Source organism: Primulina eburnea, chromosome 7 (assembly GCF_022965805.1).
Source record: "Primulina eburnea isolate SZY01 chromosome 7, ASM2296580v1, whole genome shotgun sequence".
Lineage (NCBI taxonomy): Eukaryota > Viridiplantae > Streptophyta > Magnoliopsida > Lamiales > Gesneriaceae > Primulina > Primulina eburnea.
The window spans coordinates 967,985-991,589 of record NC_133107.1 but is presented as its reverse complement, the minus strand read 5'-3'; the positions used below and the strand labels follow the sequence as shown (position 1 = coordinate 991,589).

General features: G+C 34.0%; 5 protein-coding genes across 6 annotated transcripts; 2 read left to right on the top strand and 3 right to left on the bottom strand.

Annotated features, from left to right (window-relative positions):
* Positions 1-185: 185 nt before the first annotated feature.
* LOC140836362 (probable prolyl 4-hydroxylase 9) lies at positions 186-3,454 on the bottom strand. The gene is made up of 8 exons (XM_073201835.1): positions 3,116-3,454; positions 2,883-2,990; positions 1,938-2,095; positions 1,711-1,813; positions 1,476-1,571; positions 927-992; positions 707-826; positions 186-471 (listed from the first exon to the last, which is right to left on the bottom strand). The coding sequence occupies exons 1-8, from the start codon at positions 3,239-3,241 to the stop codon at positions 376-378; spliced, it is 873 nt and encodes a 290-aa protein (XP_073057936.1). The 5' UTR covers positions 3,242-3,454; the 3' UTR covers positions 186-375.
* A 2,069-nt stretch (positions 3,455-5,523) lies between these two features.
* On the top strand, positions 5,524-6,992 carry LOC140836360 (uncharacterized). Its single transcript, XM_073201834.1, has one exon. The coding sequence runs from the start codon at positions 5,941-5,943 to the stop codon at positions 6,913-6,915; it is 975 nt and encodes a 324-aa protein (XP_073057935.1). The 5' UTR covers positions 5,524-5,940; the 3' UTR covers positions 6,916-6,992.
* A 2,887-nt stretch (positions 6,993-9,879) lies between these two features.
* LOC140836359 (uncharacterized) lies at positions 9,880-23,571 on the top strand. 2 transcript variants are annotated; one of them, XM_073201832.1, is made up of 2 exons: positions 9,880-10,441; positions 14,486-14,706. In XM_073201832.1, exons 1-2 carry the CDS (start codon positions 9,965-9,967, stop codon positions 14,585-14,587), a joined length of 579 nt encoding a protein of 192 aa, XP_073057933.1. In that variant the 5' UTR covers positions 9,880-9,964; the 3' UTR covers positions 14,588-14,706. The 2 variants fall into 2 exon arrangements, with proteins under 2 accessions (XP_073057933.1, XP_073057934.1); XM_073201833.1 differs by lacking the exon at positions 14,486-14,706 and adding an exon at positions 23,260-23,571 and having other exon boundaries at positions 9,889-10,441.
* Positions 11,844-13,394, bottom strand: LOC140835939 (uncharacterized). Its single transcript, XM_073201350.1, has 6 exons — positions 13,236-13,394; positions 13,070-13,162; positions 12,815-12,922; positions 12,650-12,735; positions 12,175-12,583; positions 11,844-12,091 (listed from the first exon to the last, which is right to left on the bottom strand). The coding sequence occupies exons 1-6, from the start codon at positions 13,377-13,379 to the stop codon at positions 11,981-11,983; spliced, it is 951 nt and encodes a 316-aa protein (XP_073057451.1). The 5' UTR covers positions 13,380-13,394; the 3' UTR covers positions 11,844-11,980.
* On the bottom strand, positions 17,684-22,754 carry LOC140836357 (uncharacterized). Its single transcript, XM_073201829.1, has 5 exons — positions 22,603-22,754; positions 19,162-21,782; positions 18,967-19,075; positions 18,170-18,859; positions 17,684-17,816 (listed from the first exon to the last, which is right to left on the bottom strand). Exons 2-4 carry the CDS (start codon positions 21,774-21,776, stop codon positions 18,197-18,199), a joined length of 3,387 nt encoding a protein of 1,128 aa, XP_073057930.1. The 5' UTR covers positions 21,777-21,782; positions 22,603-22,754; the 3' UTR covers positions 17,684-17,816; positions 18,170-18,196.
* Positions 23,572-23,605: the final 34 nt, after the last annotated feature.

Sequence of the window (23,605 nt, the reverse complement as noted above, 5' to 3'; positions counted from 1 at the left end):
CATAGTCGACCTAGTTGGCCACTTGGGTTCCGAAAATAGTTCATGGTCTGTGATTTAATCGCCCTCTCCTCAATCTGATTTTGGCCGATGCAACTATGATTCAGATCTGTTGTCTCTTGGTTTACTATGCGATTTCTATATATTTTCAATCGCAATCAGAAAGAGAATATCTACTCATGCAGGTAAATCACCCCTCACATGTAGCGCAAAATTTTATTTCCATGTGGGAGGAGTTTGTGAAAGTTCCACGCATGAATAACTTTGGCTCGTTGTCTACTCATTATTATTGAGAAAAAATGTATGTTTCCTGTACCCTAAGCACAGCCAAAAGTTCGCCCTACTGATTTCTCATAAATGCCAAGCTCCTTGTATACATTAATAATCATTAACGTCTCGTTCTTGGTTCCTGATCCACTTGGTGGCCACCCATTTTTCACCTTTGATTACTGGGCAACTCCCATGGAGAGACGTCTGTACACCAAACATAGCAAAATGCACCAGTTCGTAATATTTCGAAATGCTGTGATACATAAATATGAGGAAGAAAATGAAGATTGTTTCGATATGCTGTGATACATAAATATGAGGAAAACAAATGAATCTTCACCAGCGATGTAAGCTCATCAGCATGTTACATTCTCAAAAAACACGAAATTGCTTTCTACGGAAGAATGGATCCTAATGCAGATGTCTAAGTTTTACTTACAAGATCAATTGTGCTATTCGGGAACAGTGAGTAGAATAACAGTCCATCGCCCCTTCGGGGTTTAACTTTCAGACCAACACATTGACGAAAATTGTAATTGGAATTCATGTTTTGTCCATTCTGTACATCAAAAAGCATTTTGTTACATATAGCAATCGGCAACTCGAGGGGGTACATGGCCACCAGAGGGAATTAAAGCTAGAAAAGTAGACAACATTACCTCGAAAGGAAACATGGTTTCTCCTCCTTCTTGAACATCAGATAGATACAACAAGAACGATGCAATCTGAACAAGTTCGCAGTAAAGAGTTAATAAAAGTAGTAAACTAGTAAGAGCACGGACAACAAAGGAGAAACAATTGTCGAATCAAAAAGCCCATGGAAATGAATCAGTGATATTTGTGTGGATGAAAATGATTAAAGCAAACGAAAATGAACATAGACAAAATATTGAGATTGGTGACAACAAAATTTTACCAGGGTAAGTTTTAACTCTTTTTGTAAGAAAACTGAACATTTTGGCAGTTAGTAGAACGATGAACTATCGCATGAAAAATATAAAGGTTATTTATGATTATTTTCGTTAATATGGCAGTTCTTCAGAATTATCCCAGAGAATACAAATGGGAAGTCATAAGTTTTTATATGATGAACAACATGTGGATTCTTCGATACAAATATCACTAGGTTTCCAGTTTTCGTGAGTTGGGCACCAGAACATCTCTAACAGTAAAGAACTCAAGAATTACATATCTCCGGCTTTCATTACCCTTTGGCTCTTCTGTGGACCATATTCAGCTGGATTGAAAGCATCATAATGTGAATGGTATCTCTGTCCAATCTCATATCGTAAGACATTAAAAGCCTGAAACATGATGCAAGGCCATTATCAGGAAAACCATAGAGATAAACTAATCGTGATTTTTGTTGGTTTAGTTAGATATTTTGAATAATAAAGACTACATAGAGAAAAAAAAAATTAATCTAGCTTAAAACAAAACTACCTCTCCATGATTCTTAGGGATCATTGTTGCTTTAGCAATTTTTGTTTCAATCTGATCCAGGATTCCAGTTTTGTCATCAGATGAGCTCATAAACATGCCAGAACTAGTAACAAAAGAAAATAAAACAAATACACAAGAGGTGAAATGAAAGAGAGGCAAAACATACAACCATATACAGCTTCCTTACTCCACCACTTAGAATACAGATGCATGTGTAATCAAATCACCTCGTCCTAATTCCCTGAGTACTTTCTGCTGTTTCTCCTTCACGTAGAGCTAAGGATGATGGCTTGAGATGCAGCTTGGCCATTTGGATAATGCTTTGACATTGTTCTGCAGTCGCAAAATTTGGGAAGTATAATGCACGAGGATTCCAGCTCAGAATCTACAGTTAGAGTTGAAGAAACATGATAGACATGATAAAACATAATAATTATATAAAATAGCAAGGAAGGATGACAACTGTGTCAGACTTCAGCCATCAAACTGCTTCACATCAAAGAGTTGAGTCACTGCATATATTTATCTTCATCGCAAGTTTATTTCTTTCTTTTCAATTTATATTTAAATTATCCTCCAACTTTTGCTATTCTAAGACAGTAGGTGATAATGATCATGTATGAAATATATAATTTTTTTTTTCAGATGATCTAAGTTTATTAAACCAGAAACTAGCAAATCCCGCACAAAATATGATACAATCATTCGACGGAATTCGTTAACTCATCAATTTTAAAACTTAAGGATTTATCATAATCTCATAATTTTCCTTCCAGCAAAATTTCGATGATGAATTTCCTGGACCCAAAAACCATTAGTCTCAAATTCTTTTGTTTACATTCTACAGCGAGGTTTGGTCTTACAAACTTACTCAAATAAGCTTAAAAAACATACATACGCACACATATAAGTTTTTTCCTTTTAAATTTACCATCTTGTTTGTTTTAAGCATCATTTTACGTTAAATCCTGATAAAAAATTATTCCTCCCGGCACACACCACCAATTCATTCATCCCGTGGTCCTGCTATTTGTATCTATCTATTCAAACTAAAATCCATATAAAATCATATAAGAAAACAAATATCAGAAAAGACCACCACTGCATTGTGAAACTTCTGTCGATTCAAACCCATAACGCAAAAAAGAACAAAAAAAGGAATTGAAACATACCTGAAAGGGGATCGTCGCAACGGACTCTTCACCGGATTCTCCATGTGGCAGAGCCTTAAATTCCAACTTCTCTTCCTCCATGCTCCGCTGCGGCGGCCTTGGCATCTCCTATCTCACGCAAGTAAATAAGGACGATCAAGCATACACAGCACCAACATGTACCGCATATACACATTTAACACTCCATACTTCAAAGACACTCATTTTCTCAAAATGGGTATATACATACTGACCTGGTTGGAAAAAAGATATGAACCAGAAAAACCGGCGAGGAAGCAGGAGAGACAAAGGAGGAAAATCCACGGCAACCCTAATTTCGTCCGAGTTCCTCCACCGAATTTGCTTCCTTTGATCTTCATTATCGTGAATGTCAGTTGCGATCAATTCAAAACAATAACCTGGACTTCATACAAGTCAGATTCTCGTGGAATTTAAAGGCAGCCTCAGTGCTTCGTGATTTCTAGGTGAATCCTGTGTTTTTGTTTTGGTATAAATGATTTTGGACTTAATCGAGAAAAATCAGATTGATAAATCTGAATTTGATTCATCCCCACCTATTAATTTGAAATGTCAGACTTTTTATCGCACATTAATAGTTAAAAAGTTAGGCACGATTAAGTAGAAAAAGGAAAAAAAAATTGTTGAAATATGCAAAACAAGTGTCATTTTCAAATTAATTTTTCAAATCAAATCAAATCCAAATACAACATAATGGTTAACTAATAAATTGTATATAAAACACAAATTCTACTAAAAATATCATTTTGCCATGCTATTTTCTTCCACGTTGGATTTCCGCTGCTATACGAGAAAACAAGTCTGTCTAATACATAAAATGAACTTTAGACTGTTCGTGGGCTCGTAACCTGCAAACTATTGGCCCTGATAAACATTAAATAAATTAGGCCCATTTAAAAGACCAATTTGTATTCTTCCGTCTCAATTATATTTTTATAATATTTTTTGTAATAAATATTCTATTTAATTTGAAGTTTGTAATTAACCAATTATCAGAAATATAGCAAACCATTTATATAAATACACATTAAATAAAATAAAACTGTATTTATATAATTGAAATTGATTTAGTAAAAATTTTCGATTTTGCTTGTCAAATATAGAATTGATGTTGATCGACTGTTATTCACCTTGTATTTTATTAAAATATTTTCGATTAATCATTTGAATTTAAAATAAAAATATATGGAACTATCATGTGATTGATTGAGCATGTTCTTCTAGAAGATAAGAATATTATTACAAAATCAATTTAAATATATTTCAGAAATATTTTCTAAACGATCAGAAGATCGATTATACGAATGAATTATTTTCTTATATGGAATTGGACTGAAAAATATGAGCCACTTAAAGTTTGGTTTGTCTGTTTATAGATGCGAAGAACAACAAGTGTGTGTACGTGTGGAGTACTGTCAGAGTCTAATCTAATCTCTTTGGCCCATCCATTATTGGTCATAAATTTGTCTAACTATTATTCTTATATCATTTTTCATTTATGTATGAATTAGATTGATTCGTTTTGCGAATATAAATCTTATATCCGTAAAACTAATCATTTATTTTGAATGACCTCTTTTGGCCCCATTTATCTCCCAACAAAAATATGTGACGTAGAAGTAAATGAAACAGGATAAAAAAAAATCCAAAGAATATAATACCTTCTACTTTCATCATCTCGTGTTCAAATGTCTTCCACGAGACAATTTGAGGCACGAAGCGGGGTTCCGTGAACCATTAAATGATACACATATCTGGCTATTCCTTTACCTGTCACACACACAGGCAAACCACTACTGTTATAATTACAACATCATTTAATTTCACAAGCTTTGCCAAATATTAAATTTCAGCGACTCTGTTGTCTCGGGTTTAATTTATTTTTTTTCCCTGCACTAGTCAGCAAACATCACTATCTGTTCCATTAATAATCGTGCATCAACATTCTAACAAACCAACTTCGGATTGAAGCGTCATTAAAAAAAAAACAATAATTCTTATCTTGCATCTCAAACCCCACAACAAATTATTTCTTGAAATCTGGAGAGTTTGATGTGATGCGACAAGTGAAATCAACAATTTGTAACGGTTTGGTGTTCAAGATCGTTTGAATAAAGTGCAAAAACAAATCTACAAATATTTATCCCGCAAGTAGACAATATCATATCATCGTGGAGAATACGACAAAGATTCATATGATCGTCATTTTATATTATTTCAGTTTTTTGGAGTTTTAAATTCTATAGATAACATAATATTATCGTTGAAAATGTAAACCGATTAACATTCTTGCATCACATATCATCACTAAAAAACATAATCCAATCATTAAAAAAATGTATAGAAAATTCTCAATTGCAGCTTATATGATAAATCTGGAGCGTTCTCTCCACGTATCATGACCAAAATGGATTCTGGATGTGAGTTTTTAGTTGAGATGTTCCAAATAGAATAACTCATGTAAACCTACCAGACACGACAAATATGGGAGTACGTGGACAGAATAATTTCTTCTCAGGCACACCTAGCAAAAGCCGTGTTTTTTACAGTTACCACAGGTTTTTTAATAATTTAAAAGCCATTTTCAGTTCAAATTCTCTGGATAAAGCAAGGGGGAAAAATAATCTCAGGCCGACCCACTTTAGGCATAAGCTTGTTAATCATTGTGATTCTAGAAAAAAGTTAAGCTTTTTGTTATATAACAATGAACTAGAACTTTATTCACGCTCAGTTAAATAAAGGGTAGCCGGCTTAGGTGCCCCCATAAGACTTCTCTTTACTCCCAAACAAGAAAAGTACAAAAATTTTGGGTCGCCTGCAGTCAATTCCATTTGTAATCTAATCTTCTATCGTCTCCCTCAAATCTGAAACCTTTTCTCCTTTTTTTTCTCATCTCTATGTTCCACTTGTCTCTCTACCATTTTCTTGAATTCTCAATGTAATTGTTGACAGTAATGCTATAAATTAGAAGTGAAGTTCTTTCTTTCTTTCTTGACAGAAGTTAAAATATTTGAATTCCGAACCGAATTCTATAGTGTAGATGGAAAATTCTACAGAAAAAATTGTTAATTTACGGCAAGAAGAAGAGGAGGAGGAAGAAGAAGCCCCGTCTCTATGTGATCTCCCAATGATTCAGAATTCAAGAAAAGAGAGAGATGAGGAAAACAGCCCGAGTAATATTCCTCTAAGAGCAATCGAAATTCAAGAAGATTTCGATTTCTGCTCTCTGTCTAAGGAATCAGAAATGTGCGCCGCGGACGAAGTGTTTTTCCAGGGCCAAATTCTGCCATTACGCCATTCTGTAAGCTCTGAAAAAGGATTATTACAGTACTGCGGAAGCGATTCAATTTGCAGGTCAATTTCCAGGTCAGAATCCATGGAATATTATTCCAGCAGAAGCAGCAGTATCAGCAGCAGCCACCAGTCATCCAGCAGCGGCAGCTCCTCCGCCGCCACTCTTCCGAAGCCCCACCATAAGCGACCGAAGCCCCCGCAGAACCAATTCCACTCCCACCCGAGCCCATCTCCCAGATTAAACTCTTCAAACAGACCTGGAATTGTGAATTCAAACAACCGGAACTGCACCAAGAAAACATCATCGGCCATATGGAACATTTTCCGACTAGGCTTAGTCACAGCTCCGCCTGAAATCGCATTGCAGGATCTCAAAACACGATGTCCCAACAACAGCACGAATTTCTGGAGCCGTAACAGCACGGGAAGCAACACCAGTTCATTAAGCAGTAGCAGCAACAAGATCAGCCCAGACAAGAAGAAGAAAGGTTTTCTTAATGGATGCATGTGTACAAATGATGCGGTCGATACCGTTAGTTCTAAAATCACCCAAATCAAGAAAAGCGCCAGTGAGAGCGAGATTCATGCTCCTAGGATTGAAGATGAGAATGAGAATGTGGAACAGACGAAACCGCAGGCGGCAAAAAAGCAGTTGTCCCATCATCGAACGTTTGAATGGTTAAAGCAGCTTTCCGTAGAAGGCCCAGCCGATGAAGCTTGATTCCAAATACTTTGTTTTATCTGCTTATTCACTTTTTTCTGGGATATTAGTGTAATTTAATTTAGTTTACCTTTTAATTTTTTGGGTATTATTTTACTAATTATTATCTCATTGAACAGTAGTTTGCTTATCTAACTAAGATATCTATCTGAACATAATTATAATCGAAAAAAATGTGTAGTATTTCACGTATTATGTTCGGGATGAAATTTATGTTTCACATCGGTTTATTTACGTTTTTGGAAGTTGTATCGTATATATGAACATGATAAACCTTTCCTTTCCTAAATTAACTTTTAGCATAAAATTAAACACAAGTCAATGATCTTTAACACCAAATAATGAAGTAAAAATATAAGTGGTAATGATAATTATATACAGATCAATTGAGAAAACATGTAGATTAATATTTACATACATACAAGATTGGCAACAACTTGAACCTAAACTTCAAATCTATATTATGAGATCAAATTCTTTAATTCAAATTAAACCCATTATTCATAAATGAACTTTTAACTCTTCGCTAGATTATATTAAATATATTTTGTCATAATTATCTAAGTTTTATTACATTTTTTATTAAGTTGGGATAAATAACATCCAATTTTATATTAAGATTGTTCGATCAAATCAGTATAATCTTCTGGTCTGGGATGTGATACTATCTATATCCTTTGTTATTCTCATAAAATATATGTTACAGATTTTTTATGAGCAAAATCAAATAGAATTTCGATCATAATATTCTATCTTTATTTTGATAATCACATGATTCACGTAAAAATTCAAACATAAATTTATTTAGAAATATATTCCATCAAAAAAAGCAAAGAAGTAAATTTAAAATTGGATGGAAAGAGTGGGAGAAGGCGGTGGGAGTGGGTGGCTTCATGATTAAAGTGTGAAATTTTGGTAGCACTTTCGATCATTTTTAGGCATTTCATCACTGCCAAGAAGCACGGGAGACACTTATAAATAAAGGTAAGAAAAGCATATATACATGCATGGATATATGATGATAGATTGGATTGCAAAAAAATTATTTCTTATGGCCTAAATTCTTCCATCAGGAGATGTCGCAGTTCGTGGTCCTCTTTTCTGTTTGATGAGTTCAAAATTATCCCAAACTCACGTCCCGACGTTGTGGAATAATAATACTCTTGTCCGCACTCTCAACACCCAAAAGCTTGGACAATATATGTCATCACTATTTAATTAGTATGACTGTTGAGTTTAATTTATTTTTAAATATCCATATAAAAGTTTGATATTTTGAAAATACGGTAATAATATACATGTTCTCGGATAGATTGTGTTTGTATTGATGTATTTGAAATTATTTATTTCGATTTTTTTTTATTTAAAATAAATAAAAAATTTAAGAACCACAGAAAGCCCATGTTGATTTCTTGGGCTGAATGGCTCATATTGTTTTGTTGGGCCGTTTGGGATGGTGTCAGGTGTAAGGAAATAGATTATAATCGGACATTTGGGCGAGCTTTATTAGGACCATTTATTAGCAAATTTATTAGGACCATTTCTTGAGCCATTCAGCCCAAGAAATATATATATATATATATATATATATATATATATATATATATATATATATATATATATATATATATATATATATATATACACATGAATATGACAGTTGGATTAATTTTGTATTAGCACATTGTCTATATTTTAGGATTAAGTTTAAATAGAAAAATTCAGAATCATTTGTTTATTTTAATGAATTTATGTTACGTGAATCTCAAATTTATACACACAAAAAAAATAAAAAAAATATTATTTATATGCAACTTGTAATAATATAATGATTGGTAACATGCAATATGTTGAATGAAGTCAGTCATATGGAAAGATCCACATCACATTATTGCATCATTATTATAATAATACTGTTGCATTAGTTCTTCCAGCGCAGAACAAGCTATCGATGATCCGAAATTTGGTGTAATTCCATTATTAAGAATTTGGGTTGATTCCACATGACATTATTTTCCTCTTCTTTTTATTGTCAAAACGTTCAATGTTTTACGTCTATATCTCTAATATAAGAATCTTCAAAATCGAGCTGTAACTCTAAGGTATATCGCTTAAAATATGCAAATCTTTTAAAATTATTGTTTATATAAGATCGTTTAACAAGAGACTCATTATTACTATTTTTTAATTATGTTTTTTTTAAAAAAAAAATTACAATTTTATATTTACAGTTGTGATATTAAAATCAATATATCATAATTTTGGTCAAAATTTTCACAGAAGAGTCGTGGCGTGCATGATTACCGGCCAATCACCACCGATGACTCGACGTGTTTCTATTTTATTGGCTTTTTATTTGTTTAAGCTTAATGTCCCACACGTTTATTTACAACTGTAGTTTTAACTCCGAAAGCACAACAAAATTGAACAGATGGAAAAAAACTGATCCAGGGATACTGAACCATCGATCCAGTCAATCATAATATATATTAATTTGAGTAGTATATTGGGAGAATGGTCTATATTTGTTACATTAATAAGCTCGATTTATATATTAATAGAAAAATAATATTTTTCACGAGTTAAGTTGGGTTGGAGATCCTGTTTCACAAAATTAACCCATGAAACCGTCTCACAATAGTTTTTGTATATTAATTTTACAAAACAAATATTTTGCAAATATGTATATGGTTTATATTTATATATTATTTTTGGATGCAGCTTAAAGACATGCTTTATTATGAAATTAAATTAAAATATTTCTGGAAATGGATCAAATGGGACACTATATATTATTTTGTACAAATTCAAGGATATATATATATATATATATATATATATATATATATATATATGTATATATAATTCGGTGGTTGTAGTAATGGGCAAGGAATACATATAAAATATCGGATGATGTGGGGGAATCCCAACCTACTCACATAAAGTAGGGCCCAGTAGAGTTTACCGCATGTCCATTTTCCCTAAATTTTCACTATTTATATACTCTCTTTGAAAATATATCCCTGCGCAGAATCAATCCACCAAAACCATGCACCGGGAAACGGGATTTCTCCTTGCCTTCATCTGCGTAGCTTTGGCTACTGCCGGAGCTCAGTCTCCGGTTTCTGCCCCAGTCGCGAGCCCCGTTAGTCCCGCTGCTTCACCTGTTGTTGTTACACCCACTCCTCCGGCCGCACCGGTTTTAAATCCCCCGGTTTCAGTTCCGGTGAGTTCTCCACCGATTGTGGCACCGGTAAGCTCGCCTCCAGCTTTAGTGCCGGTCGTCTCCCCACCAACTCTCGCTCCAGCTCAGTCCCCACCAGTTCCCGCTCCAGAGGCTAGGACTCCTCCCGTACGAGCGCCGGCTCCCACGCCCCCGGCTAAGGCTCCAGCTCCTAGCAAAAAGAATGTAAAAAAGGCGCCTGCTCCTGCGCCCAAGCTGCTTGGCCCGCCAGCGCCACCAACGGGATCTACCCTACCAAGTGATTCCATTTCTCCTAGTCCGACGACAGCTGCTAACGATCAGGTACGCATCACCAAATCTTCTCAAAAAAGCTCCGTTGATCCATTATCATATCCCAGATCCGGTACTAGTGCATGATAACACCCTCTCATTTTCTGCTAAGGCACGTTTAGCTTGAGATATCAAATTAATCTGAGGACAAAACACATATGTGATAAATAATGTCTCTGACCAAAGCGATTCGGGTTTCGTGGAATATCATATTCTGCATTTCGACGCTTCCACACCCGCATTGCCGATTCAACAACCGCGAATCTTGCATGTTTAATTTTTCTTTTAATGTCTTTTATGAGCCTGCACTTGTTCCATTATTTGAACTAGTAAATCTGTTGTACTGTCTTCACGAACGTCTAGGTAACATATTTTTTGAGCTGGCAACAATGAATTATGTATGTCGTTAAATTTAAAAATCACAGACACTCACATAATTAATATTTATGATGATGGACACCTTGCCTAGATATAATAAACATGCCAACTTGTCTATTGAAATTATAAATTCTTAAAAATTTTGCGGCTCAAGATACGAGCACTACAAAAAAAAGAAGCTATCAGAACGGTTTATTTGACATGTAGGTACGGTTTTCCACCGCTCCTATAAATATTGCAACGGTTTCCCAAGCGCACTTGTTGCCACCGTTGCTAGGACCAATTAAAGCGGTAGAAAAAACCGGTGGTAAATGTTGTCATCACCGCTCTAATAAGTCGGTTGTTGCCCCGGTTCGCCACCGCAGTAACATATGTTCTGTTGGTGCGGATGTCTAAACCGATCCGAATGCGTTATACCAGGTACGGGCAATACCCGATCTTGCAAATGAGGATGTTGAATCGGTTCACAACCGATTTTGAAACATGGATATTGCCACGGTGTTTAAGCCGATGCAAAAGGTGAATCCTAGGAGCAGTTTTCGAAACCGCTTCTGTTTGCAGGTATCAGGCACAGATTGTAAACACTCCTAAACGTGGGTTTCAAGAGCGCTTCTCTTCACCGATTCTATATGTGTGCATAGGGAGCGGTTTCAAAACGGCTCTTGAAAATCATACTTCGAAGCGGTTTTTGTGACCACATCTATATGTGTGCATGGGGAGCGGTTTCAAAACGGCTCTTGAAAATCATAATTCGAAGCGGTTTTTGTGACCACATTTAAATGTTATAATTTAGGAATGGTTAAACATTCGTTCTTACAAATCACGAGTCTTAACCAACCGACCACTGCATTAGCTTTCAATTCAACACATTGATTATTTTCTATTACAAAAATTTTATAATCAATACTTTTGATTTTTCATCCAATCCACTCGACAGCGCAAATAGATTTTTTTTATAAAAAAAAAACATTTATATTTCCTTCTAAAACAAATCATTCCATAACTCGCATAATAAATAGATAAAATAAGTAATGTCATTTCATCATTAAAAAAAAATCAATATATAATCCTTACGAACAATCATTATCAACCAAACTAACATATCATTCAACTAAAAATATATATTATTTATTTCCAACCTTAATAATAATCCAAATTTCCCATTCCAAAATTCTAATTGCTACTATTCGGTTTCTCTCGTGGAGGAGATCTACGGATACTTTCTTGAGCATTTGAAGGAATACTCATATTTTGTTGCATGATTTCTGACAGCACACCTGCCAGCTACAAAAGAAAACAGATTTTACGTCATGTCATAATACAAGTAATTTTTAAAAACTCATTTGTTAATTTAAACATGTTAATACCTGTCCTGGCAATGTTTCGGGTACTCGAGATCCCCCGGAATTTCCGACCATCATACTTTGCATAATACGGGTAAAATTTTGGAATTGTTGTTCCTGCATCCGCCTCATTGATTGCTCCATCTCAAATTGCCTTTGTGCTTCACGTGCTTCCATTTCTGCCTGTAATCGTGCTTCTCGCTCTGCTTCTTTTGCCTTTATTGCTTTCTCCCATTGCGCTTCTCTCGCTCCCTCCCTGGCTTCCATATCCTTTATTTTTTCTTCCATTTCCTTGAACTTTTCTGTAACATCCGAAGCAGTGTCATATCCTTGGCAATGGCTACGCTTATATTGCTCAGGAAAAACTTGGCTAGGCAGTGCACCAGCTCCTAAACATCGAACTCGCCCAGAATGCTCAGGCCCGAACACCTCGCTGCATAAAAAATTAATTAGTGTCATAAAATTTATAACTTCAGCAAAATTAAAATGTGCGCATTACCGAAATGCTTGTTCATGCACTTGTCTTGGATCTGTTCCTTCCGGCATGTCTTGGAGATGGCGCTTCACAGCCTCATTCAACAAAGCCTGTTACAAAAATTGTTAATAAAATTTTTTAAAAAAAATATTGAGAAGTCATTTTTAAAAATTGAAACAAAATTCTTACCTCATGTCGTATAGCTTCATCATCAATAGGAGCACCTCCTTTCTTTTTACTGCGACAACTTAATTCTAATAGTTCAATACGAGTAGGTTTTACGCCATTCTCCTGAAACTAATCAACAAATTGTGCCATCGAACTAAACTAACACCAACTATATTCTATTCACTTTAATCAATACTTAAATTCCCATAAAATATAGAACTTGCGAATTAAAATCATATAGAACTTGTAAAAACAATCATTATATATAATGCTTACAAATTTATCTTCCAAAGTTGGAATATTTATGCGTCCTTGTGCATGAATTCTTTGTTTTTTATGAGCATTTTCTCTATTAATTTTTGAAGTTCTCTGCAATAATTTCACAAAAAAAGCATCATATACACGCATTTAAAAATAAAAACAATAAATTGATTACTACTACCTCATTCTTCTTCCAATAGTCACATAAGGTTTCCCAAACCTCGGGTGTCAGCTTATGAGGGACAGGACGAATTTGCAAAAGCTCATCGAAAGGAATATTTGGGTCATAAGACGTTGCCTTGACTTCGGTCCTCATCGCCTCCATGCAGCTCCCATGATTTGCATCACAATATTTCTGTGGCGAGTAGGGATACAAAAACGTGCCTACAAACATTAAACAAATTATATTAATTTCAATTTCAAGTTTGGAACTAAATGCTTCTCGACTTACAGTTACAGATCCCCACGCAAGATCCAAACGATTCTTAAGTATTTTCCTCCAATCTAGAAAACTAAGGGGCAACAAGTTTCCATTCCGAGCAATCGTTCCCACAAAATTTGAAAGCGTGGGTTGCATTTCTCCATAAGGTTGGCCCCTTTCATTAAATCTTACAACCAATAAGTCATTGGGACCTAATGAATGAACATCCCTCATCACTGTCCTACCACGTGTATTTTGGCTCCTTTGAGATGAACCTAAAAATGTATTTAAAATATAATATTATTTCATTAAAAAAAATGTTACTTCATTGTTGTGAATTAAATTAGCTATTTTAAAAAAAATTCCAACCTTCCTCGCCATGCTCAACATTGTGTTGTAACTCCAATTCAGTATTTGGTGTTTCCGACGGAGAGTGCGGAGGTGTTACAACTTGTGATTCATTTTCACCATTTAGTCCTCTATTACTTGATTCTGCTCTTCTAGATCTTCCTCTAGTATTTTGAAGCAACTTTTGAATTCTTTTGTTCACCATTTTCAAAGTGAAGCAATTCCTACAAGAATAGACAACAAGTGTGATATTTTTCAAAATATTATTACCAATCTTCCAAATAAATAGAAAATTAATTACGCCTAAAACGATATGGTAGTCTAGAATAGTCACCCAAAATAATCAGATTCAAAAAATTATTTATATATATAATTTAAGCGAGAAATTACCTTCAAGAAACCTTGCAATGTTCTCCGATCCCTGAGAAGTATATGTACAACGAGAGTAAGCTATATATATCACTACATTAGATAGGCGGGTTCTGGAATCAAACGCGGGAATTGTGAAAAGGATTAGAAAAATAATGCGGGGACTGTAAAAAAAAAAGAAGGGAGCCAGCTTTCAATTCGTTGCCGATAAATATACTATTTTATTGTTGATTTTGGTAAATTTTTGTGATAAGAATTGTACTGAACCAAATCTCATTATTAAAATTGTGCAGGCCAATTGGATTTTAATGAGTGGAAGCGAGAAATTACCTTCAAGAACCAAAGCCGTTGCACTGTTCTCCGATCCAAAGCCAGAAATTACCTTCAAGAACTGATAAGAATTGTACTGAACCAAATCTCATTATGAAAATTGTGCAGGCCAATTGGATTTTAATGAGTGGAAGAGAGAAATTACCTTCAAGAACCAAAGCCGTTGCACTGTTCTCCGATCCCTGCAAAGTTTCTGTACAAGAGAGTAAGCGATATATATCAGTAGCTACATGGTAGGCGGGTTCTGGAATTAATTAAAGCGGGAATTGTGAAAATGATTAGAAAACTAATGCGGGACTTAATTAAAAAAAAGGGAGCCAGCTTTCGTTTAAGATAAACATGCCATTTTATTGTTGATTTTGATAAAATTTTGTGATAAGAATTGTACTAATCCAAATCTCATTATTAAAATTGTGCAGGCCGATTGGTTTTTAATGAGTGGCAAAATTTGGAAATTATTTAGGATCCATTGTGAAATCCATTATTTGCAACAGAATATTTTAATTTCCAAGATTATAGTCGGTTTATAATTTTTTTATGTTTAAATTCCAAGATTATGGTCAGTTTATATTATGTAAGAAAAAAATTATCTATCATTTAATAATAATTAGTGTTTAAAAAAATCATTTAAAAATAATACTAATAATAAAAACGATTTATTATGCTTTTATAACAATATATTAAACTAATTTATATAAAAATAATTTACATTGATTAAAAATTTGCATAAACTTTTTGTTTATTTAGACAATATTTTAAAAATATGATTTATTAACTGATTTTACTCTATATTATCAAAACCAGACCGATAATCGAACCGGTCAATATTTCAAAAATGATTCAACCGGTCCGACCGATTACAATATTTTAAAAGAATGATTTATTAACTGATTTTACTCAATATTTTCAAAACCAAACCGGTAATCGAACCTAGAGGTGGGCATCGATCGGTTCGGTCCAATTTTTCTCTATAACGGTTCGGTTTTTCGGTTTTCGGTTTTCGGTTTTGAATATACCTAGTCCAAAACCAAACCATTTTATTACGGTTCGGTCCGATTTTTTTGTAATACGGTTCGATTTATATGGTCGGTTATATATGATTTTATAATATTTTGTTAAGAAATAAAATTATACATCACTTGATGCTTGACACATATAAAAGAAACAATGACGGTAGATGAGTAGAACATATATCATTACAATACACTAATGACTAAACAATCTAAGCTTCAATAACAATTTGAAATACAATTTCAAACAGTAGCTTTTCAATAAAAAGATACGTAGTCATTAAATTCCAATTCTCAGAGTCCAAAATGCACATAGATTTTGCATCTCAAATCTCAATACATTTAACAATATGTGCTTCAATAACAATTTGAAATTCCAATTGTCAAACTCCAAAATCCTGTTTTGCAAAACAAAAAACAAATTTGACATTAAATTAATCACAATAATGATTATGAATCACAATCTTGAAGCATAACTTAAATATATGTAAACTTATTGAAACTAACAAAGATCTTTTCCAATCACATTTTTCAGTCCGGTCGATTTTTTCGGTTTTAACCAAACTATGCCCACCCTAATTGAACTGGTCAATATTCAAAAATGGTTCAACCGATCCGACCGATTGAATCAGATGGTTGGACCAGAACAATTTTATATTATATAATATAATATAGTATATAGAGTTTGGATATGTTGCACACTCATCGTGCATACTTATGTGATAAGTACGGATGTTCCACGTGGATGAGCATCCGTGCTTACACACCTCACTCCATATAATATATTTATTTATTTTTATGTTGTGATTGAAATTCAATTAATAATAATAGCTTAAATAGAAAATAAACAATATAAATTTAAGAATGTAATGAAAATATTATAATTCAGCGTGAGTTTCATCGATACTATATGCTAAAGTTAAGCCTCTTATTGGTGTATTGGTGAAAGACTACTATTTTTATTTTCCTTAATTTTCTCTCTTCAATCCTCTCATATCTCTAATTTTTCAATCACCCAACCAAATTATACAGAATATTCGAATTAAATTAATAATAATAATAATAATAATAATAATAATAATAATAATAATAATAATAATAATAATAATAATACTTTCACGCAATGCGTGTGAGTTGGATGTTAGTTTGTTAATATCCAAGCACGGATTAAAGTAATTTTGCAAAATTATTTTATTTTGAAATATTTGTTTTTCAATTAATAATAAAAAAACACTTTACTTTATCGGTGCTCAGCATATCAAAACTGATGCCAAATAATCACATAATATAAAGGGGGTGAATCAGTCGGACCAATTTTTAACCGGTTTGAGGTTGGTCCAACGCATTCTTAACCAGTTTGACCACTAACAAGGTTTATAGACTTGGTCCGATCCAGTTTTGGAAACATTGTTCTATTATATTTGAGGAAAAAGAACAATTTTATGAAAGGTTTCAAGCTAAACAATATCTATTATTTAAAAGTTTAAAATAATATAATTATTTAGGTATATAATATTTTTTCGTTATTTAAAAAGGCATTAGTTTATTTGATGATATAGTTACACATTATATAATCTGTAATGACACATACAAATGTCTTCTATACTAGTATATAAAGACATTGAGAATTGTCATTAATAATTGTTTATAATGATTTTTTGAAATGTCTCCATATGAGTTTTACAATGACATTTTTTATGCACATGATTTAATCTTCTATTGTGACATAAAAAATGTCATATTTTATGAAATGTCATCAATTTTCAATATTTTCATGATATAATATTCAAGGTTATAACAAATTAACATAAATACAAATACAAAATTTTAAAATTGAAATTAAATTGCTAATCAATAATTGTCATTAACTTTGCAATCTTTAATGTATAAGACTGACAAATTTGTTACCCCGAAAAACATTTAAATTTAAACCCCAACAAATGTACCAAATGTATTTAGTTTGAAAACTAGCAAACAATTAAGTCTTGTAAAGCAAAACATAAGCAAACTTGTGACTCATCTTCATTCTTCAACCATCTCATCTTAATCAAAATCCAATATTCTTGTCCCTACAATAAAAATTCATATATTTGTATGAATGAAATAAAATTAAAGAAGCACAAAATAAGGATGTCTGATGAAGAGCAAAAACCTGCTAGTTTTTAAACTAAATACACTCGATGAAGCTGCAAGGAGAAAAACCTGCTGAGTATTAATGTCAACACCAGAAAGCCAACACCCAAAACAAGGATGTGAATGATACCAACCAACCACCATCTGAGGTCTGTAACACAGAAAAGTGATTATGTCAACTTTACACATCATGGACAAGGAAAAATCTAAATAATATCAATAAGAAAATTTTCTATAAGATCCAGTAATCATTCATAGATCAATATGATGCAAACCTTTCTACAATCTTAGAGGAAACGTAAAGCAGACTCCATCACTTAACAAAGTTTAAACTCGGCAAAGCAAACTGAGTTTAAAATCTATTAGAAAAACTAACCATACAATTGAATGCTCTGAGACAGTCAAGTTTCAATAATCAAGAACAGTGTATACGCCGTTTCAGTCAAATGCTAATGTTATTGTTTGCCCATAAACAAGTTTCCCAACAAGATGAAGAATACGCACCTAGTCTTCAGAAGAAGAAAAGAAAAATCAATCTGAATGCTCATCATCTGTTTCATTGTTTAGCATTGACATGCCCTCAACTATTGATCCCTCTACATCAGTTCTTATCAATTCAATATCTATTACATTTACATCATCTAACAGCGACTGCACACCAGAAAAATTATTATGAGTGAAATGCGTTGTATCAAAATCATCTTCATCTCCCATATTATATATATCTCTTGGTGTGTGACGAATGACACAATACCAGTTCTCATCTTTTGGATCACATACATAATAGACCATTTGAGCTTGTGAAGCCAGAATAAAAGGTTCATGTTCTTCACGTTCTCCTGTATGTATCAAACGTGAAAAATTCACCATTTCGAATCCTAACGGATCAATTTTCACTCCATTAGTAATATTAACCCAATCACATCGAAAAAGAACGATTCGTCCACGACCACCATAATCAAGTGAGATAACATCAGTTAATCGACCATAATAGGTTGACTCGTGATCATCATTATCATGAGCAGACTGCACCATGACCCCGCTATTCTGATTTTTTTTGTTTTGTTCAGATTCCACTGTACGAAATGCGAAACCATTTATATTGAACCCATGATAACGGAATGCCACAGAATTGGGACCATATGAAAGTGCTCTTAGGTCTAAGTCATCAATTTGTTCATTTGTTCGATCAACCTACAATATACAAATAATTTCAAAAATTATCATATATGAATCTTAAAAAAATGATTTGTCTATCGATGAACATGTGATGTACAAATACATAATCATAAATTACTTACTCTTTTTGCAAACCAGTCCGCAAATTGCATTCGTACGAAACCATCCAATTCAGAATTAGTTGGACGACGACCATATCTATGTCTTCTCTTCAACTCGTTCTTAAATTCTCTGTTCAATGGTAGCAAAAACTGGAAGTTAGAAATTTTCATCGACGATAAAAACAATAAAAAAAATAGTTTAAAAAGTATACATACTCACGATATGGGTTCAGCATTGCACAGTTCGAAAGGATATATCTATGAGCTTGATTTAGAGTTTTGACATCCAAGGTGACTACTTGGCGCCCTTTCGTAGGTCGTCCTACTTGTGGAAACATTGGTAATGAAGGAAACTCAAAATTTGTTGTCTCTTTGTGTCTTGTTTCATTAATGTAGAATGAGTTATCGCCCTCTAAATAACGAGAACAAAATACAACACATTCATCTGCCAAATATGCCTCTGCAATGTTTGCCTCTGGCCGTGCTCTATTTCTAACAAAATTTTTAAGTTTACCAAGATATCTTTCTATTGGATACATCCATCGATAATTTACTGGTCCAGCAACTCTTGCCTCGTATGCTAAATGTACCACCAAATGTACCATTATTGTGAAAAAAGATGGTGGAAAAATTCTTTCCAACTGACACAAAGCAAGTATAACCCCTTCTTCGGCTTTCTGTAACTCATCTTCTCGTAAGGACTTTCCACACACTGCCTTAAAATATTCACACAAAATGATTAATGGTGCAACAACTTTTTTTGACAACACTCGACGAAGTGCAATTGGAAGGAAATATTCCATAATGACATGACAATCATGGCTTTTTAAACCCATTATTCTACAACGTTCAACATCAACACACTTTGAAATGTCGGATGACATACCATCAGGGACACGTATATCTTTAAGAACCGAACAAAATATTTTCTTCTCAGGTTTACTCAAAGAATAACAAGCAGCTGGAAAATAATTCGTACCATCTGGTTGTTTCTGTAGCCATAATTGTTTCATAATGCCTAAAACTTTCAAATCTCTGCGCGCAGCAACATTATCTTTGTTCTTGGTTGGATCATTTAAAAGTGTGCCAAGGATATTGTCACAAACATTTTTTTCAATATGCATGGGATCCAAATTATGTCTGATCAAATTAAACTCCCAATAAGGAAGACTAAAAAATATACTTCTTTTTCGCCACATTTGTTCAATTGACCCAGTTTTTATTCGTACAGTTGGCTTTGATGCATTACTCTTACCAAACAGGACATTTTTGTTTAGAGTCATTTCAAGAACATCAGATCCAGATAACGGTTTCAGATCTAACTCACGTAGCTCTGGCTTGCCATAACTCGCCATTTTTCGAATTTCTGCATCTGGAGATAAGAAGCGACGATGCCCTCTAAATGACCACTTTTTGCCATTCTTCAAGTACAACGCATCTGTCTTATCAGCACATGTTGGACATGCATTCTTTGCATATGTGTTCCATCCAGATAAACATCCCAAACCAGGAAAGTCACTGATTGTCCAAAGTAATGCAGCGTGCATTTGAAACATTTGTTTGCTACAAGCATCATATGTCGGCATCCCATTTTCCCACAGATCTTTCAGCTCAGCCAATAAAGGTTGTAAGTACACATCAATATCATTTCCAGGTGCTTTTGGGCCTGGAATCAAGGTGGACAAAATAATTGAATGAGATTTCATGGACTCCCAAGGTGGCAAATTGTAAGGCATTAAGACAATGGGCCAAGTACTGTGTGACACACTTTGATTTTTAAAAGGATTAAAGCCGTCAGCAGCGAGCCCCAATCGTACATTTCGAACATCAGATGCAAAGTCATGATGTCGTTCATCGAAGGCCTTCCATGCTTGTGAATCAGCCGGATGCCTCAAAATTCCATCCACAACCCGTTTCTTAGAATGCCATTGCATGTTTTCAGCTGTCTTAGTTGACATGAATAATCGTTGTAATCTTGGTTTTAGAGGAAAATACCAAAATACCTTGGCTGGAGTCTTCACAAAAAGACATTTTTTCCCACCTTTACTTGACTTCTTGGTTTTTTTCCGCAAGTCCTTCCATCTTGAGAGGTTACACACTTTGCAAGCTTGTTCATTCTTATTTTCTCTCCAATAAATCATGCAATCATTTGGACAAGCATGTATTTTTTCATACCCAAGCCCAAGTTTAGAAATTAATTTTTTAGCCTCATAAAAAGAATTAGGTACTTGTGCTTCAGATGGAAGTGCTCGGCGAAGAAACTCCAACAATGTCGTGAATGATTTATCACTCCATTTCCCACTCACTTTCAACTGAAATAACTCAACAAGGAACGTCAATTTTGAAAACTCCGTACATCCGGCATACAGTGGTTGTTTAGAATCTTCTACCAATCGATAAAAATCTTCAACATTAGAGTCATACCCCATATGACTTGTTGATGCACCAGCGTAGTTCTCATTATTCATAACCGATTCTTCAGGAATCCCAAGTGCTTCACGTAACATATCTTGTATCATAGGTTCATGATTAGCCATACTAGAAACCTCATTAGAAGAAGCCGGAAGATCGTTGCTTACGCTATCATGAGATTGTATAATAAGTTTTTCTCCGTGAAAACTCCAAATACGATAATCTCGTAAAATACCATTTATCAACAGATGTTCGTGTACTGTCTGACGATCATGATTCAATGAGTTTATGCATTTGCGACAAGGACATGGCTTTGTGTCTTCGTCATTTGTGTGATCAAATGCGTAACGTAAAAAGTGTAGGACTCCAACCCGATACTCAAGACTACCGTGGGGATAGTCCATCCATGCCTTCTCCATTCGAACCTATTAAATTATTTTAACTAATTCAAATACATATATGTAATAATGAATGCATCGAACAGTAAATGATATGATAAAGAAAAAATCATACAAGGAATTTTAAATATCTATACCATACTAATCGAGTACAATAATTTTTAAACTTATCAAATGCGAATATAATTCAACTAAAATCAATTAAAATCACATTCTATGTTTCTAAACTGAAGAATTTTTGCCAACCATTGTCCAAAAAAATCTATTTCTCGTCTAGTAAAAATGTTGGATGTTTACTAAAAGTTTTAGGTAGAACACAAGTACTCAAAGTTTCATACATTCATTCAATACAAAACAAGGGCAGAATCTGTTTTCAGCCCTCCATTCAAACTTTTAAATGAATTTCTCGGGTCATTGCTTGATGAATTAGTATGAAATTGATTACGCTGTTTTAGCGGGCGGTAAGGTACCAAATAGGTACCATTTCAGAAACTTGGAAAACATTAACTGATTTTATATGTACAATTACAGAAACTTGGAAACTATCAAATAGGGATTAACTTGCAATCTTTTAAAAAAATATTTTTTTTACAGCTCTTAAATTATTTTAAAAAGAATTAGAGAACATCTTTCTTTGAAATAACATAGATTTCGATACTTTGAGCAAACTACTAATATGCTAGCTTCATTCAACTAGAAAAAATAATCTGCAATCCTGCGCAGCTAGGCAGCAACAAAATGATTTAATCCTTAAGTACTCGAAGTCGGCAGAATCTTAAATAGGAGACATGGTGCAAGGCAAAAACGATCTGTAACGAAATTAGAAGATGAATTACATGAGTATTACCTGTACAAGTGAGTTTATTTCCGGCAGCAACAGCGCAGAAATTGGATTGTTATTATTTTTTGAAGGATCTCGGAAGCTTGGATTTTTAAAAAGAAAGAAGAAGAATTCACGTTTGCGGCGAGTATGTGTGGCGTAGGGTGAAAAATTGGGAAATTTGGATCGGCGAGTAATTTGGATCGGCGAGTATGTGAGGCGTAGGGTGAAAAATTGGGAAATTTGGATCTGATTGTGTAAAATATATCAGAATTTGTAGCAGCGGTTCACGTGACCGCTTCTTACGTCTCATAAACCGCTGCTAACACATTAAAAATGATACGGCTCTCAAATTTCACGCCGATAGGAGCGGTTTTGGATAACCGCAACTACATTGCATTGCGGTACGAGCGGGTGTAGTGAACCGTTGCGGAAGGTGCTCCTTCGCAGCGGTTCCACAACCGCTCCTAAAATTCGAACCCAGTACAAACGGTTCCGTCACACCGCTCTTGCTGATACACTTATTCGGAGCGGGTACGCAAACGCTCCTGGCAGACCGGTCGTAATACATTGTTTTTTTTGTAGTGGAGGAGTAGAGTGACTTTGTCCAATATTCGCGGGATAAGGTTTGGGTTGGTGATTTTTATTATTATTTTTAAAAAAACTTTTATGTGTACATTGCAGAGTGGGGCAGAGAAATTGTTGACCGTGCAGAAGTTGCTTGGAAGTTTGGCAATTGGCGGAGGGGCCTTGTTCGGTTTAATCTTCTTGTTATAAAGAATCATATGTCTTCTAGATCTTTTATTTTGTGACCATTTTAACATTTTTTTGTTTGAGTTTGATATTACATTTTGGATTTGTTCTCGATCTGTCTCATTTGTCACTCTTTCTATTCTTTGGCACGTAGTGGCCAAAATTTGAGGGAACCCTTTTGTTTTCTTTTCATCTCTTTGGTTCCATTTATTTTAAATATATTCTGATGCCTAATTTATTTTATTTATGGTATTTAATTATGTTACATATTATATAT

Excerpts from the sequence above, each read along its gene's own strand:
- LOC140836362 (XM_073201835.1), bottom strand. The coding sequence starts at position 3,241 with ATGAAGATCAAAGGAAGCAAATTCGGTGGAGGAACTCGGACGAAATTA. Across the intron at positions 1,572-1,710 it reads TCCCTAAGAATCATGGAGAG|GCTTTTAATGTCTTACGATA; the intron begins GTAGTTTTGTTT and ends ATCATGTTTCAG. Across the intron at positions 993-1,475 it reads GTCCACAGAAGAGCCAAAGG|ATTGCATCGTTCTTGTTGTA; the intron begins GTAATGAAAGCC and ends GAACTTGTTCAG.
- LOC140836360 (XM_073201834.1), top strand. The coding sequence starts at position 5,941 with ATGGAAAATTCTACAGAAAAAATTGTTAATTTACGGCAAGAAGAAGAG.
- LOC140836359 (XM_073201832.1), top strand. The coding sequence starts at position 9,965 with ATGCACCGGGAAACGGGATTTCTCCTTGCCTTCATCTGCGTAGCTTTG. Across the intron at positions 10,442-14,485 it reads CGACAGCTGCTAACGATCAG|GCCAATTGGATTTTAATGAG; the intron begins GTACGCATCACC and ends AAAATTGTGCAG.
- LOC140835939 (XM_073201350.1), bottom strand. The coding sequence starts at position 13,379 with ATGGAGGCGATGAGGACCGAAGTCAAGGCAACGTCTTATGACCCAAAT. Across the intron at positions 12,736-12,814 it reads ATGAAGCTATACGACATGAG|GCTTTGTTGAATGAGGCTGT; the intron begins GTAAGAATTTTG and ends TTTTTGTAACAG. Across the intron at positions 12,584-12,649 it reads GTGCATGAACAAGCATTTCG|CGAGGTGTTCGGGCCTGAGC; the intron begins GTAATGCGCACA and ends TTTTTTATGCAG.
- LOC140836357 (XM_073201829.1), bottom strand. The coding sequence starts at position 21,776 with ATGGAGAAGGCATGGATGGACTATCCCCACGGTAGTCTTGAGTATCGG. Across the intron at positions 19,076-19,161 it reads ATGCTGAACCCATATCGTGA|AGAATTTAAGAACGAGTTGA; the intron begins GTATGTATACTT and ends ACCATTGAACAG. Across the intron at positions 18,860-18,966 it reads CGGACTGGTTTGCAAAAAGA|GTTGATCGAACAAATGAACA; the intron begins GTAAGTAATTTA and ends TGTATATTGTAG.